The 17,412-nt window shown below is 33.8% G+C and overlaps 1 protein-coding gene across 37 annotated transcripts in view; it reads left to right on the forward strand.

The window, feature by feature from the left end:
* Window positions 1-17,412, forward strand: part of ZNF280D (zinc finger protein 280D) — a 264,636-nt gene that overhangs the window by 166,503 nt on the left and 80,721 nt on the right. For 21 of the 37 annotated variants that reach the window (XR_014810919.1, XR_014810947.1, XR_014810918.1 and 18 more), the window contains 3 exons: window positions 4,332-4,397; window positions 4,495-4,634; window positions 13,795-13,912. Coding sequence is in view for 12 of the 37 variants with exons in the window: in XM_084969321.1 (XP_084825447.1) it covers window positions 4,332-4,397; window positions 4,495-4,634; window positions 13,795-13,912 (324 nt within the window). In the remaining 25 variants the exon portion in view is untranslated. The remainder of the gene's footprint in view (window positions 1-4,331; window positions 4,398-4,494; window positions 4,635-13,794; window positions 13,913-17,412) is intronic. The other 16 variants (XR_014810951.1, XR_014810950.1, XR_014810949.1 and 13 more) reach the window with 2 other exon arrangements.

Consider the following 17,412-nt stretch of genomic DNA (forward strand, 5'->3'; position numbering starts at 1 on the left):
TTTTTAGTTTTCTGAGGAATCTCCATACTGCTTTCCACAGTGGTTGCACCAATTTACAATCCCACCAACAGTGTACTAGGGTTCCTTTTTCTCCACACCCTCTCCAGCACTTCTTGTTTGTAGACTTTTGGATGATGGCCACTCTGGTTGGTGTAAGGTGGTACCTCCTAGTGGTTTTGATTTGCATTTATCTAATAATGAGTGATGTTGAGCATCTTTTCATGTGTTTCTTGGCCATCTGTATGTCTTCTTTGGAGAACTGTCTGTTTAGATCTTCTGCCCATGTTTTGATGGGGTTGTTTGTTTTTTTGGTATGGAGGTGCAGAAGGTGTTTATAAATTTTGGAGATTAATCCCTTGTCAGTCGATTTACTTGCAAAGATTTTCTCCCATTCTGTGGGTTGCCTTTTTGTTTTATTTAGGGTTTCCTTTGCTGTGCAGAAACTTTTACGTTTAATTAAGTCCCATTTGTTTATTTTTGTTGTTACTGTCATTACTCTTAAGAGGTGGATCTGAGAAGATGTTGCTGTTGTTTATATCAGAGAGTGTTTGGCCTATGTTTTTCTCTAAGAGTTTTATAGTGTCTGGTCTTATATCTAGGTCTTTAATCCATTTGGAGTTTATTTTTGTGTGTGGTTGTTAGGGAGTGTTCTAATTTCATTCTTTTCCATGTGGCTATCCAGTTTTCCCAGCACCACTTATTGAACAAGCTGTCCTTTCTCCATTGTATATTCTTGCCTCCTTTGTCATAGATGAGTTGGCTGTAAGTGCATGGGTTTAATTCTGGGCTTTCTATCCTGTTCCACTGATCTATATTTCTGTCTTTGGGCCAGTACCATGCAGTTTTGACAACTGTTGCCTTGTAGTATCGTCTGAAGTCCAGGAGCCTGATTCCTCCAGCTCCGTTTTTCTTTTTCAGGATGTCTTTGGCTATTCTGGGTCTTTTGTGCTTCCAAACAAACTTTAAAATATTTTGTCCAAGTTCTGTGAAAAATGTCCTTGGTGATTTGATAGGGATTGCATGGAATCTGTAGATTGCCTTGGGTCGTATAGTCATTTTGATAATATTGACTCTTCCAATCCAAGAGCATGGTATGTCTTTCCATCTATTTGTGTCATCTTTGATTTCTTTCATCGGTGTCTTATAGTTTTTCAGAGTACAGGTATTTTGTCTCTTTAGGTATGTTTACTCCTAGGTATTTTATTCTTTTGGATGTGATGGTAAATGGGATTGCTTCCCTAATTTCTTTTTCTGCTCTTTCATTGTTAGAAAGAGAATGCAGTTGATTTCTGTGTATTAATTTTGTATCCTGCGACTCTAACAGTTTTCTGGTAGAGTCTTTAGGATTCTCTAGGTATAGTATCATGTCGTCTGCAAATAGTGATAGTTTTTTCTTCTTCCTTTCCAATTTGGATTCCTTTTATTTCTTTTACTTCTCTGATTGCTGTGGCTAGGACTTCCAGAACTATGTTGAAGAGTAGTGGTGAGAGCGGGCATCCTTGTCTTGTTCCTGATCTCAGTGGGAATTCTTTCAGCTTTTCACCATTGAGAATGATGTTTGCTATGGGTTTGTCATATATGGCCTCTATCATGTTGAGGTAGGTTCCTGTTATGCCCACTTTCTGGAGGTTTTTTTTTTTTTTTTTTTTTTTTTTTTATCAGAAATGGGTGTTGGATTTTGTCAAAGGCTTTTTCCAGATTTCCAGATTCCCATGGAGACTTTGCCTTGCCCTGGGACTCAGTGCACATGAAAGTCTGTGTGCCCTTTTAAGAATGAGGTCTCCATTTCCCCCAGTCCCATGGAGCTCCTGCGCACAAGCCCCACTGGCCTTCGATGCCAGATGCGCCGGGGCTCTTTCTCCCCGTGCCAGAACCCCACATGTGAGAGTTTGATGTGGGGCTCAGAACTCTCACTCCTGTAAGTGAGTCTCTGTGGACCAGTTAGTTTCCAGTCTGTAGAGCTTCCCACCCAGGAGGTATGGGGTTGTTTATATCTCGAAATCGCTCCTCCTACCTCTTGTTGTGTCCTCCTCTTTTTCTTCTGGAGTAGGGTATCTTTTTTAAGATTTCTGGTCCATTTGGGTGAAGAGTGCTGAGTCTTTAGTTGTGAATTTTATTGTTTTTAGGAGAGAAGTTGATCTCCAGTCCTTCTATTCCACCATCTTAATCCCATTTCACTAAATAAATTTGGGTTAGTCTCAAATAGCAGTTCTCACATCTGAGCAATTGCCTCATTGCAGTGTCATCTGTACATATCTATAAAATGTATATGCAGTGAATGATTGCACAGTCTCTGGCCTGCGTGTCAACAGGGGCTGCATTTTCTGACTATATCCATCTTCCAGTAGCTGGCATTTATATTCCTTGAGATAGAAGGACAGTGTCTACAACCATACTACTTGGGTGATGGAACAGTTAGTTAATACTTAAATCCTTCTGGCCTTGTAGCAGAATACCTTGGTACCTTTGTGAATTATTAGATTTCAATTAAAGGAATTGGCTTTGGCATTGTTATAAAGTTAAAGACCAATGACTCTGGTTAAAATGTCCACTCAAGAATGTATAAAAGTGCATAGAAACAATGTACAGATTTTAGGGAAGAAAGCGAAAATGGATCTCTTTCCATTGCATTTACATGTTTGCTTGTTTAAGTCGGGAGAATTTACTAAAGAATTTAACCAGCATGCTAGTGTTTTCTTCACAAGGCAGTGCTTAAAAGTGTAATTAAGAGACTAATTTTAAGTTTTCTGAAAGCCTAGTTCTTTCTTCTGTTGCTTCTAAACTTGGAATGGCACTTATATTCAGTTTTATCAGAGGAAGAATAGTTTCACCAATTTAATTCTTGGTAGCATTTTCTGTGGTAGATTGATAACCTCTCATGAAGATTTTAATGGAGTGTCATTTTGATTATAAATTGAACTAGTTCATGATGGGCATGCTTGTTGATGATAGTGGAACATAATTATGTATTCTCTTAATTAGTGTTTCTAGTCACTGATTATTTTATACTAGAATAGTACCATATTTCAAAGTTGTTATTCAAGTTCTCTTACTGAAAACATGACAACTAATATTTAAATTGAATTTATACTGATTGTAGATGACTGTTAACTGTATTTAAGTAGTATAATGTGTATTAGTTTTAAAATAATTCTGTCAAAAGTGTATTGATCCCAGTGGAATTTCTTTCCTGTACCAAGATGCAGAATTTAAATGATTTTATTATTGTTTGCGTATAAACCATAACATATTTTAACATATGGAGTAAAAGTTAAATGTTTATATACAGTTGCCAGGAAGGAAGATAAAAACTTTTGTTTTGTAGAATACAATCACCAAAAAGTACTTTAGCAATAGTTTGATGGTTTGAGCAAATACTTAATCTCGAATTTCTATATGAAAATGATGTCAAGTTGTTTGAGCAGATTTTTCTTCAGGACACCTCTAGTACTTAAGTATAGAGCACTGTATTGCCACTATCAGAAAACAGTCTTACTTTTGTATGTCCCTTTATTTTATAGAATTATTTTATGGGAGCTGGACTCTTTCTGCTGAGGGAAAAAAAAGAAGTCTGGTGTTTGTGCTTTTATGTTTTTCTGACCAACAATTTTAGACAAATCTTCATTCTTCTAAATTTTAGTTTGAGTATCGAATAACCTATAAGATACAGAGTTCACATGCAGTTAGGAACTTTAAACTGATTCTGAAAGTCATATTAGGCTCTGATTGTCTTCTGATGTAGTGGTACATTTGAACCCCCTTAAGTTATTATGGTAAACTGGGTGTTCATTTGGGTCTGTATTCTCTGATAGTTACCCTTTTAGGACGTGAGTAATGGTGTAGATAATTCAGTGAGATTCCTCATTATGACACTTGAGGGCTTATAGGGGTGTCAGTAGGATATGGACATTGGATGAGGGTTTGATTTTGAACTTGAGCGTATGTACAGCCCTTTCATGAACCAAAGAAAGATGTATCGTTCAATGATAATTTGTATATGAGTATATTTTTGGAAAATTTTTGCCAATTATATGGACTATTTCTTTGCCATGCAGCACATTTGACTTATAGGTAGTCATATTTATCATTCTTTAACTTCTGGCTTTTGGAGTTTAAGTTAGAGTTAGAAAGGTTGTTCTTATTCTATAAACAATTATAATCTTTGTTTAGTAGATAAAGATATATATGTCTAAAATTAACTATTCAGTAATCAGTGTTAACTTGTATAGTCTTTCCAGGAAGCTATTTAATTGTTATCAGTTTACATTTTCTGTTATCTTAGTGTATGTCATTCAAACAATGAATTTTAATATACATGTAATTTTTTATAGACATTTTGAATAGAGTAAACCCCAGCTCATATTCAAGGGGAATAAAGAATGGCGCACTCAGCCGAGGTATGTTATTTTATGATTTTAGTTTTAAAGTGAAGTATTTTGACATCATTGATTATACAGGAATATATTCAATGTATTGTGTAATTTTAAAATACAGGTATTACTGCTGCATTCAAGTCTACAAGTCAACACTACACGAACCCAACATCAAATCCGGTGGCTGCCTCACCAGTAAATTTTCATCCTGAATCTAGATCTTCAGATAGTTCTGTTATTGTTCAGCCTTTGTCTAAACCTGTAAGTGTTTCTGAAACTACACAGTCAGCTCAGGGATACATAGGATATTATTTATCAATATCAACAATGCCCAGTTAAAATTCTGGACTACCTTGGGTAATCATCCAGTAGAATCATAATCAGCATCAGAAGCTGTCAATATCTTTGTTATAGCTCAACTAGTACCCAAATAATAATTGCAAGAACAAACTACCCAGGCTCTCTTGTATCAGGTAATATGCTTAAATTAAACAGGTACAGTATTGAAAACATTGCTATCAAAACATGAATAAAAAGTATAATCAGTAATGAATATTGCCTAGTGGCAAACTATTTCAGATTGTAAACTGGACCAAGTGTTCTTAGTTAATTGGGAGTATTGTTGAGAGGTTGTTGTAGCTTTTTATTCTGAAAACGTACTTTCAATAACTTAACAGAAAGTAATAGTTAATATTTATTGAGCTGTTAATATGTGTAAGGCTTTGTATTAAATGCTATACATATAAAATAGATGATTAATGAGAACCTACTGTAAAGCACAGGAAGGTCTACTTGATAGTTTGTAATAACCTATATGGGAAAAATGAATGGATATATTTTTATGTATGGCAGATTGACTGCTGTACATCTGAAATCAATACAATGTTGTAAGTCAACTCTACTCCAATAAAATTTTTAAAAAATGCTATACATAAATTAATCTCATTTAATTCTTAAGTGTTCCTGTGAAGATGAATTAGGCACTATTATTTATCTCTGTTTTATAGTTGAGGAAACTGAGACCCACATAGGTTAAATAATTCACTCAAAGTCACACAACTGGCAAATGATAGGTCTTGGATTTCAATATAGATGAACTCATAGTTTACATGTATTTGTATACATAATATACATATTTGTTATGTATAAATGTATACTCTTAAAAAAATGGAAGCATTACCTTAGTGTAGAAGTTTTCAAACTAGTGTCGTAGCCTTAGTACCCAGAGGTTTTCCTGAGATTCTTTCATGGGTTTGGGCTCAACAGATTTATCATAATAACATAAAGACACTATTTGCTTTTTTTACCGTATTAACATTTTACACTGATGATGCAAAAGCACTGGTGGTAAACCGATGGTGCCTTAGTATGTATAGTAATTTTTATATTAGTCACCACCATGCACTCACAATAAAAATTATTCTGGTCATACTCAATTCCCTTGATGAAGTATTAAAATGTTATTGATTTTGTTAACTTTCTACCCTTGAATATATGTGTCTTTAAAAATATTTTCTGTTATCAAATGGGTACTATGCATAAAGTACATCTGTGTTTAAAGTATGGTGATTATCTTGAGGAAAAGCCCTCAAAAGTGATTGAATTTTGAGTGGAACTACCAGAAGACCATTTTTTTACTTGAAAGAATGACTGACAAACCATGATGTACATTACTATTAACTTAGTGGTTTAAAACCATACCTTTTTATTTTTATTTTATTCATTTTTTACAAATTTTATTATAGTTGACTTACAAAGTTGTGTTAGTTTCAGGTGTACAGCAAAGTAAATCAGTTACAGATTCCTTTTCAGATTCTTTTCATTCCTTTTCAGATTCTTTTCCCATATAGGTTATTACACAGTTTTGAGTAATTACCCTAGTAGGTCCTTGTTACCTATCTTTTTTATGTAAGGTACTGTGTGCATATTAATACCAACCCCTTAATTTTTCCCTCCCCCCACCATTTCCCCTTTGATAACCAAAGTTTAGTTTCAGAGTCTTTGAATCTGTTTCTGTTTTGTAAGTTCTCTTGTATCTTTTTAAAATTAGATTCCAAATATTAATGATATCATATGATATTTGTCTTTCTTTTACTGCGATACTTTGCTTACTGTGATAATGTCTAGGTCCATGCAGATGGCATTATTTCATTCTTTTTTATGGCTGAGTAACACTCCATTGAATATATGTGCCCTGTTTTCTTTTTCCATTCCTCTGTTGTTGGAGGTTTAGGTTGCTTCCTTGTCTTGGCTATTGTGAATAGTGCTACAGTAAAGATTGGGGTGCATGTATCTTTCGTTCTTTTCGTATTATGCTTTTCTCCAGATACATGCCCAGAAGTGGGATTGCTAGATCATGTGGTAGTTCCATATTTAGTTTTTTTTTGGCAGGGGGGCTGAACCTAGGGCATATGGAAGTTCCCAGGCTAGGGGTCAGATTGGCACTACAGTTGCTGGCCTATGCCATAGCCACACCAATGTGGGATCCAAGCCGTGTCTGTGACCTATACCACAACTCTGCAACACTGGATCTTTAACCTACTGAGTAAGGCCAGGGATCGAACCTGCATCCTCATGGATACTAGTTGGATTCACTTCCACTGTACCACAATGGCAACTCCTATATTTAGTTTTTAAAGGAATCTTCATACTCTTTCCATAGTGGTTGCACCAGCTTACATTCCCACCAACACTATAGGAAGATTCCCTTTTCTTTACACCCTCTCCAGCATTTATTGTTTGTAGACTTTTTGATGATGGCCACTATGACTGTTGCAAAGTCATACCTCGTAGTTTTGACTTGCATTTTTCTAACAATTAGTGATGTTGAGCATCTTTTCATAAAACCACATATTTTTACTATCTCACAGATTATGTGGGTCAGGAGTAAAGTCATAGCTTAGTTGGATCTCCTACTTCATGAAGTCTCAAGGCTACATTCAAGGTGTGGGCTTTGAGCTTGCAGTCTCATCTGAAGCTCAACTGAGGAAATATCTGCTTCCAAGTTCTCATGGTTATTGGCAGCAGTTACGGGTTGTCAAATTGAGAATCTTAGTATTTTACTGGCTTTTGGCTGGCTCATAGCCAGGTGGCTCTTTCCAACATGACTTCTTATTTCCTCAAAGCCCGCAGGGGAGAGAGAATCCTTAGCAGAATCCTTAGCATAATCACATACAAAAAAGTTATGTATACTCTGTCATTTTTGCTATATTCTGTTGGTTTTAAGCAAGCCACATATGATTTGCACACAGAGGACATTGCACAGGACATGAATAGGGGTGAGCATCATGGGAGCTACTTTAGTGTCTGTCTGACCTCGCACAATGAATTCTTCAATCTCTCTTATTTGGTAGACAGTTCCTCAAAATTGAACAAAGTCCACCTGTCACTTAAAGGAAAAGAACTCAAAAGTATTTCTTGCCACTGATGAAATTTGAGCTATCAAGCAAAAATTAAAATTTTGAACAACTTGTATCTGCCATCATAATCTTGACAGCTTCCCAGTACATAAAGATTTTTCTGATGGGTGATGGTGTTAATAAACATGATTTTTCGATACTGTATAGTGAGCTCTGTTGAATTTTGGACATTCTGCATACTTCAAAAAACTCAGTATTTTCTAAATGATATATGATACAATAAAACCATTAGTGGATAATACTCATTTAGAGTGGAAGATAGACAATAGATTTTAATGTAACAAAGTTAAAAAATTCAGGGATAAGGAGCCAGATTCTGTTTTGGAATAGACTTTTAGGAAAATAACAACTCTTGAGTTTTGGTATAGTATCAAAAAAATATATCCACATTTATCTTAATGTGCTATTTGAAAATTCCTTTCAAATATCAATCTTTATGAAGCCAGTTTATATTTTCAACGCAAACCATGTATTCCTACAGAATGAAAGCAGAAGATATGAGAGTATAGCAGTTTTTGATTAATCTAGACATTAAAGAGATTTGCAGAAATGTAGAACAATGCCACTATTTTCACTGTTTTTTTGGTGTGTGTTTGCTAATAGCCATTTTTAATAGAAATGTTATTTATGTTAATCTGTAATGGATTTATTATTATTTAAAATGAAATTAAGTATTTTTAAAAATTCTGTTTTAATCTCTAATATAGTAAATATCAGTAGATAATAACCTGCCTAAATAAAAATCCTTTGAGTCCTCAGTAATTTTTAAATTTGTAAAGGGGTTCTGTAACCAAGGAGTTAGAGGTATTAAAAAGTTACCCCAAATGTGAAGATTCTTTGTTATTAGTTGGAATCTAATTACTCAGTGCTTTTTTCATGCTCTAATAAGGTATTTGGCATTGACCTTAGAGAAATAGTAAACTTTCCTTTAATGTTTGTTCTTTTTAACAATAAGTGAAACAACTACCGGAGCACCTATAAATTTTCTTGGCAGATATTCAAGTTCAAAACCAGAGTTGAATCCAGATATTTTTAGTATTTTCCTGTATTTCATATCATACTACTGTAAGGTAATCTGCATATTTTAAAAATTGATATTTTGAGGTGGTATCTTTCAGGAAGACTATTAAATTTAATTTCATAAAAAGGAAAGTCCATGGCTAAATAAACTTAACTCCCACTTATATTTTTAAAATGATATGTATCATAAAAACATAAGAGTATCTTTGGGTAAACACCTCCCCCAATTTCCTCCTGAATCTTTTCTGTGGTTTTAGCATTCTGAAATAATTAGTATTGAAGTGAGCCCTGGACTGGTAGTTTTAAAACTTAGATTGAAGCAAGAGACTTGAATGTTGATTCTGCCTTATTCTTAAGCATTGTCAAAACCTCTTTGAGCCTTATTTTCTTCATTTCTAAAATGAGATAAAATTTTACCCGGACCTCTGACTGTCAAATCCTGAATCCTAAGATGGCAAGCTACCCAAAATGTAAAGATTCTTTGTTATTAGTTGGAGTCAACTTAACTTGGTGGTTTTCTCATGCTTATTGTAAACTGTTTGGCACTTGGGGTAGAAAATCAACAGAAGAAACTATTATTTAATTTGCTTTGATAGATAAAAATCTTTTCAACATTGAACCCAGGGAATAAAAAATAACAAAGTGAGGATTGATATCTTTGGTGTTATAAAAGTTAGAAACTAGAGCTTTTTCTAATTCAAAATGTTTTACTTCTGTGGGCATAGTTTTTAAATCAGAGCACCTCAATTGCTGATTCCTGATCTTGGGGTGTTTTTAATTTAAAAGGAGAAATTTTGTCAGTTGTTCTGGGTGGATGGGTCTTGGAAATAATATACTTTGAAAAGCTCTCCAGGTGATTCCAATGTGTGCATACATTAGACTGTGCAGTTAAGAATGATGGGGATGTATTACAGAGTAAATTGAGAATCCTATGTAAGGGAATTCACTCCAAGTTTTGGAAGCCACTGTTTTTTAATAAATTATAATTACAGCTTTTCATTTTATGTTTTGTGTTTATGTGTGTATGTTTTCCATGTATTATTTCTATACTTCAATATCTCAAATTTCTTTCACATAGCGAGGCTATATTATTATCATTTAAAAAGTCAGTGTGATATAGTTAAGGTTATATCCTTTATAATTAGACCCATGTTCCCATTATAGCTTCATCAGTAATAAGTGGGGCTGTGTTGGGAACCTTATGTTACCACACCTAACCCTGTCTATAAAATGGGGTATAATATTGTTTTAATTAGTGCTGTTGTGACGACTACTTGATGATGTACATACAGTGTACCATGAAATGCATGTACGTTTAAAATACAATTGTGGCTGTTTTTTAAGTGTGAAAGTTTTATTTTTTATTTTTATTTACTTAATTTATTTTTTGTCTTTTGTCTTTCTGGGCTGCACCTGCAGCATATGGAGGTTCCCAGGCTAGGGTTGAATCGGAGCTGTAGCTGCCAGCCTACTCCAGAGCCACAGCAATGCCAGAGCCAAGCCATGTCTGACCTACACCACAGCTCATGGCAAGGCTTAACCCACTGAGCGAGGCCAGGGATCGAACCCTCAAACTCATGGTTCCTAATTGGATTCGTTTCCACTGCTCCATGAATGGGAACTCCAGTTTGAAAGGTTTAAAACTTGAAGTTCAGAAGTGACTTGCCCAGAGTTTTGTAGCTCAATAAATGCGTGGATCTTCAGGATCCCAGTCTACCACCTATCTACCCTTACTGTTGTGTTTGATATTTTCCTGAACTGTTTAGAAGACATTAAAAATTTCATGTTGGATAATTATTTTAACAAGTTTTTGTTGTGTATGCCTCCTCTCTGAAATTGTGGTGCTTAAATTAATGAGTTGTTTTCCTAGGAAAAGGTTTAAGAGTTAACTTTATACTTATGTTAAATAATTGATTTTGAAAATGCAAGTGAATATTTTCCATTTTTTTAAGTATAAATATTTGAAGAAGATATTTATCTTTTTTTTTTTCATTTTACTGCTGTACCTGTGACATATCGAAGTTCCCAGGCTCACGGTCAAATCAGAGCTGTAGCTGCTGGCCTATGCCACAACCACAGCAACACAGAATCCGAGTTGCATCTGTGACCTACATAGCAGCTCGTGGAATGCCAGATCCTTTAACCCACTGAGTGAGGTCAGGGATTAAACCTGCATCCTCATTCAAACTAGTTGGATTCTTAATCCGCAGAGCCACAGTGGGAACTCCTGAAGAAGATATTTATCTTGAAGCAAGATTGTGCTTGGTTATAATTAAGTCATATGGCATTACGGATTTTTTTTTTTTTTAATACCACACATTAAGGCTTAAGTGTGAATATCTGGCTGTTAGGCCTCAAATTATAGGAGTAATTTGGGTTACTTCAATATATTCCCATAACAACTTCTTTTCTTTTTTTTTTTTTTTTTAAAAAAAAAACAACAATCATTTATTTAGTCACAAATCTGCAATTTTTGCAAGGTCTGGTCAAGAAGGCTTATTTCTTCTTTTTAAAGTTAAGAAAAAAATTTTTATTGACGTAACATACAGCATTATTTTAGTTTCAGTTTACAACATAATGATTCAGTATTTGTATATGTTGTGAAATAGTCACCAAACTCTAGTTAGTCTGTCACTGTACATCATTACAGAGTTTTTTTCTTGTGATAAGAAATTTTAAGATCTTTCTTAGCTACTGTCACATATGCAATACAGCATTGTTAACTATAGTCACCATGGTGACCATCACATCCCCATGATTTATTTATTTTGTAACTGAAAGCTTGTACCTTCGACTCCCTTTACCCATATTTTTGTTTCAATAGTTTCTTATGGACAAACCAATGTCAACAGAAAAGTTAATAGTAAACCAAAATTCTTAAAATTTTTTATTCTTTAATTTTTAAACACAAAAGGAAGGCTTTCTGTTTTTATTTTTTTATTTTTAATTTTTTTTTTTAGGGCCACACTCACAGCATATGGAAATTCCCAGGCTAGGGGTCAAATCAGAGCTACAGCTGCCGGCCTACACCACAGCCACAGCAACGCCAGATCTGAGCTTTGTCTGTGACCTCCACAGCTCATGGCAACGCCAGATCATTAACCCACTGAGTGAGGCCAGGGATCGAACCCGCAACCTCATGGTTCTGAGTCAGATTCATTTCTGCTGAGCCATGACGGGAACTCCTGTTTTTATTTTGAAGTAATATGTATTTTGGTGGGAAAGTTTAGAAACAAAGAAGAGTACATATTGTATTTTGATTTCTTTTTTGTCCCTTGAAGACAGAGTATAAAGTATATCAATCAGGACCATACTGTATACACAGACATGGATTTTTCTTTTTACATTAACATTCTACTTTGCAAATAGTATATGTTATTATTTTTTAACTCATAAATTTTAATTTTATTTCAAACTAATTTTAGACTTAGGAAAAATAATACAATATATCCCTAACCTAGTCTCCCCTAATGCTAATATCTTATAACTCAGTTGTAGGCCTTGTTCAAATTTTACCAGTTTTAATATTAATGTCATTTTTCTTTCCCAGAATCCTATTCAGGATCACACGTTACAGTTTGTTATTTCTTCTTAGTCTCTTCATATTTTTGTACTGTTCCTTATTCTTTGTCTATCATGACTTTGATACTTGTAAGAGAAGTTGGCAGTTATTTTGTATTGTATAATTGCCATTATCTTTATTTGCATTTCTTTAGTAAGTTGGAAGAAAGTTTTTTGTATGTATTGATAATTTGTATTTTGCTTTTGAAATGCCTTGGTTTATGTCTTTTGCCTGTTTTTGTTTTTAAGTGACTTTATCCCTTTTGATCTTTAAGCATTATAGATCTTAAAGCTTTTGCTTGTTATATATTGTGATGTATAAAATGGTTCAAAAGTCACTCTGAGAAATTATTCTCTAGTCTTTTTATAAATAGCTTTGGAATCGTGTATGTGTGTGTGTGTGTTTATGTGTGTATATCAGTGTATTTAACATATAATAGTTTCGCAGTCTGTTTATAGTCCTAACTTACATTGACCACGCTTTTTATAATTGTTTATACTAAATATATGTGGTGGCTAACATGTAAAATTATACTACTTTATACTTGACTATATTATGAGTCATCTCATACTTTTCACTTCTCTCTTCTTGATACCTTTCTGCTAGCTGGGACCACCCTTTCTCCTGATGGAAAGGCTGATACTCCTTGAGTCTAAGCCCTCCAGGAGCAGAGCAGCTGTCCCAGATCATTCCTATAAACAATTTCCATTCTAAACCCTGTGTGCATGGCTTTCTTACCTATTCACCCTGCTGACAAGGCAGCTTTCATATTTGCCCAATGAGATAGGAGATTGCCTGGCCTAGAATGGCTTTCTGTGGGATGGTAAGAAGAGTGGGGGACCCGTTCTTTCTCTTCCTGACCCTTGGCTTATAAATTTTGCCAATAAAGATGATTCCAAAACTTTTACCAGGTGATATATTTATCCTTAACCCTGATGCACCATACTGCAGATTAATTTCCAGTTTGTTTGCCCTGCTCTTTTATCTGTGGGGTTTATAAAGATAGAGGAGTTTTTAAGTTTGTACTTAGGTCAGTATGTTTTCTTATTTTCGTTCGTTGCTTTTACCCAAAGATTTTGATAAGTTCTGCTGTTTTCCTTTTTGATAGGAATACTGCATTTTTAGTAACTCTTACCTTGAAAAAAAAGGAGAATTTGCCCCCTCCCCCCCCTCATTTAAATTTTCTAGTTAGGAATAAGCCTGTTCTAAGTTATTGCTTGTTTTCAGTTTTAGTAGATGATAATTTTAGCAGATATCAATAATTGTCTTTGTGTTTTATGACATACTAGAAATGGAATCATCAAAGGTTATCCTTAAAATATTGGCATACAGTTAAATTTGCCTTTACAGAAGTTTATGAAAAAATAATTATAACTACATCGAATACATGTCATGTTCTCCCTTTGAAATATTTTGACAGGGTTATATAACCAACTCATCACGAGTTGTAACTAATAATTCTTCAGAATTACTGTTTGACTTGACCCAGGATACAGGCTTACCACATTACCAAGGAGGAACAACACTTTCTATAGCAGGTTGGTTTTAGCATTTTTTAAAAAAATTGGAAAAAGAAACTTGATGAATATGCAAATGGAGTTGGCTTTCTGTATTGAAGTGCATCCCTTCATGTTAAGTTTTTCACATATTGCAAGGTGGAATGGTGCTGACTGTTCTTGAATGCCTTTCTTGGTAATTTTAAATAAAATATTTAATAATAGAGTATTTTCTTTCTTTTTGTTAATTAAGTAGGCTAGCCAACTGAACTTATTTTTGTTTGGTATTAAACATGGGCTGAAAAATCTTAATTTCTGTTTTTTTTGTTTTTATTTTTTTAAATTTATTGATCTTTATTTTTTCCCTTATGGTTTACAGTGTTCTGTCAGTTTTTTACTGTGTACAGCAAAGTGACTCAGTCACACACATATATATATATGTGTATATATATATATATATACACACACATACACACATATATATATATATATATATACGTTCTTTTTCTCACATTATCCTCCATCCTATTCCATCACAAGTGACTAGATATAGTTCCCTTTGCTATACAGCAGGATCTCATTTTTATCCACTCCTAATTCATCTACTAAGCCCAGACTTCCAGTCTATCTCACTCCCTCCGCCTTGGCAACCACAAGTCTGTTCTCCAAGTCAATGCACTTCTGAAAAATCTTAATTTCTGTAAGTTAGATAAGTCATCTGATTCCATAAATACTCTGTTAAAAGAAGTATTTATTAGGTTCCGTGGCCACTAGTGTGGAAAAGTGTATAGTTAATCTCTTAACTAGGTTAGTATTTTTTTTGTCTTTTTAGGGCCATACCTGCAGCTTATGGAGGTTCTCAGGCTAGGGGCCGAATTGGAGCTGAAGCTACTGGCCTACACCACAGCCACAGCAATGGGGATCTGAGCCGCATCTGTGACCTCCAGATCCTAATCCACTGAGCAAGGGCAGGGATCAAACCTGCATCCTCATGGATGCTAGTTGGGTTTGTTAACTGAGCCATGATGGGAACTCTGGTTGGTGTATTTCTATTTAATGAATGATTTAGATATGAAATATGGTTATAGAGTACTATTATGAAATGGCTGCAATGAATTTGTCTGTAGTCAGCACTTAGTAAGTACCCATTGAAGGAGTAATGAAATTTCCCTATTGAAGAAGGGCTATTTTTATTATTTACTATAACAAAGTTTTTCATTAACCTAAGATAAATTAGTATGCTATGAAAGAATTTTATCTTGTTGAAAATTCCTTGTGCAGGCAATTATACTTTGTATATTAGCAATTTTGATGTATTTCAAATATTTAACTAAGTAAAGATTTGGGAGAATTTTTAGATTATTTACTAATAAATTGGTGTGGAAAAGTGACCAAACACTTCCCCAATTTTTTTATAGCAGTATTAATGGGAAAAATGTTTTTTTATGTGATAATGTTTAGTTGATATTCATTTCTTTGGCTATCACTTCCGTATTTGTAAAAACTAGTTAGTAAAATAGGTAAGAACCAAAAGAAACAAGGAGGAAAAAAGAGTTGTCTTAAGTCTGATTTTACAAATCACATGGACTTTATTTATAGAAAAAGCCTTAATTCCTGAAACTTCTTGGGACTAAGGACAGTGACTCCTGCTCTCCTTCTGAGTTTTTTACTGCAGAGAGAAAAACTTTAGTCTGTAGATTTGAACTGTTATTCTTAAGATTTTTGTAGTCTTTATCAAGTCTCTTTGCTTCAGTTTTCTTACAGTATTAAGGTGAAGATTTTATTTTTCATATTGAAAGCATTCATTCTCCAGACCTGCAATCAGCCATTTGTAGATATAATTTTAATTCTTGCTTTTAGTTAGGGCACTCTGAGAACTAAAGGATAAGTAAAATGTGAAATGCATTATAAGCTTTAAAGGACTCAAAAACAGACGTGTGATTTGAATTATAATAGGTACAATATGTTCAGTAGTACAATTAACTAATCAGAGTCAAGTGATCATGGATATTTGGAGAGAACTGGGTTTGAGTTTGATCTTGAATGAGAGTAGGATTTTTACTAGCAGAAATAGAGGTTTTGAGTATAGGAAACAACACAGGCCAAAGACAATAGAGATAAGTTAAAGGGTTAGAATTTAAAATTCATAAATGCAGAGTAATTTTATTTCTTAGGTTAAAAAATTCTTATATTAAAACAATCTATTTGTACTCTCTAGCATCTTATATTATACAGTCAGAATCTTAATCCAAAATACCAACACTTATTGGTGTTTCAAGTAACCTAAGCATCTCATAAGAATGCTAATGTGATTACATAAAATCTTCCTTCCCCAAGTAACCATAGTATAGCTATCAGTAATCATATTCTTTGAAGGGGGGGGGGATAATTTTTTGTTATCTCAAAGGATGAAACAAAGGAGCCAACTACTGTAATACTCTTATTTTCTTAGCATATTTCCCCTTATTAAAAATTTGACAGGTGAATCTATTAGAATAATTTTCCCCTCTAAAGTAAGTTAATAATATAAGGTATTTTGTTAGTAATGATAATAGCTGTCTTTTTTTATTGAAGACTTTCTATGTGGCAGATACTGTGTTGGGTACTTTAAATACACTATTTTATTTGATCTTAAAACAGCTTGTTAAAATAAGGTATTACAACTCTTACATTACAAAAGAAGAAACCAGAGGCTCAAAGAAGTTAAATAAGCCAAGAATAAATAGCTAGTCAGTGATAGCCTGGATTTGAACTTATCCTGTTTGATTTAAAAGCCTGGAATATTTCTGATATATTTACTGCTTCTACTTTTAGTATGTAGTTTGGAATATTAAAATATGATATGTAGTTTTAAAATCCTTTTTATCAAGTACAATTATGTGTTATTTCCAAGGAGAACTTTTCCCCATCCTGTTACAGTCTAAATATCCCCGTTTCTCTGGGTAATACTCTATTTAATAAGACTAAAATCCTTCAGCTTTAAGATGATAGTTTTCAAACTAAAAACCATTTTTAGGAATGAAGTCCCTGTAAAAACAATTTTATGCAAAAGTCTAATAAATAAAATGTAAAACGAGAGTCAAACACACCCACTATATTCCCTAAGAGAAGTCCATTAGTCTCTGGAAAAGATAATTCGAAAACCATTGCACTGACTCCTTTCATTTTGCGGTGTTACCATTCACAATTAGTTGTTTGCACTTTGTATGTAGGAATAAATGGATAATGCAACCTAAAGCCATGAGTTGACCACCTTTCTGTTAAGTGGATAAATAATTAACTTTTTGTTAGACATTTTAAATTGTTAAATAAAAAGCTACTAAATTTTTGGATTTTTAATTTTTTTTACAAACTCATTCACTTAAGCACCCAACATTTTTTTGGTTGACATATTTTGCTCAGTCTTCTTTTGTAATAGCTGTTTGGGTATTTCTTTCTCTCTCTCTCTCTCTCTCTTTTTATTTTATTTTATTATTATTATTATTATTATTTTTTTTTACAGCCACACTTGCAGCATATGGAAGTTCCCAGGCTAGGGGTCA

Source organism: Sus scrofa, chromosome 1, assembly GCF_054392235.1.
Source record: "Sus scrofa isolate SSC_HxYL_T2T_F1_AM1 chromosome 1, Sscrofa_HxYL_maternal_Yorkshire_Landrace_v2.0, whole genome shotgun sequence".
NCBI lineage: Eukaryota > Metazoa > Chordata > Mammalia > Artiodactyla > Suidae > Sus > Sus scrofa.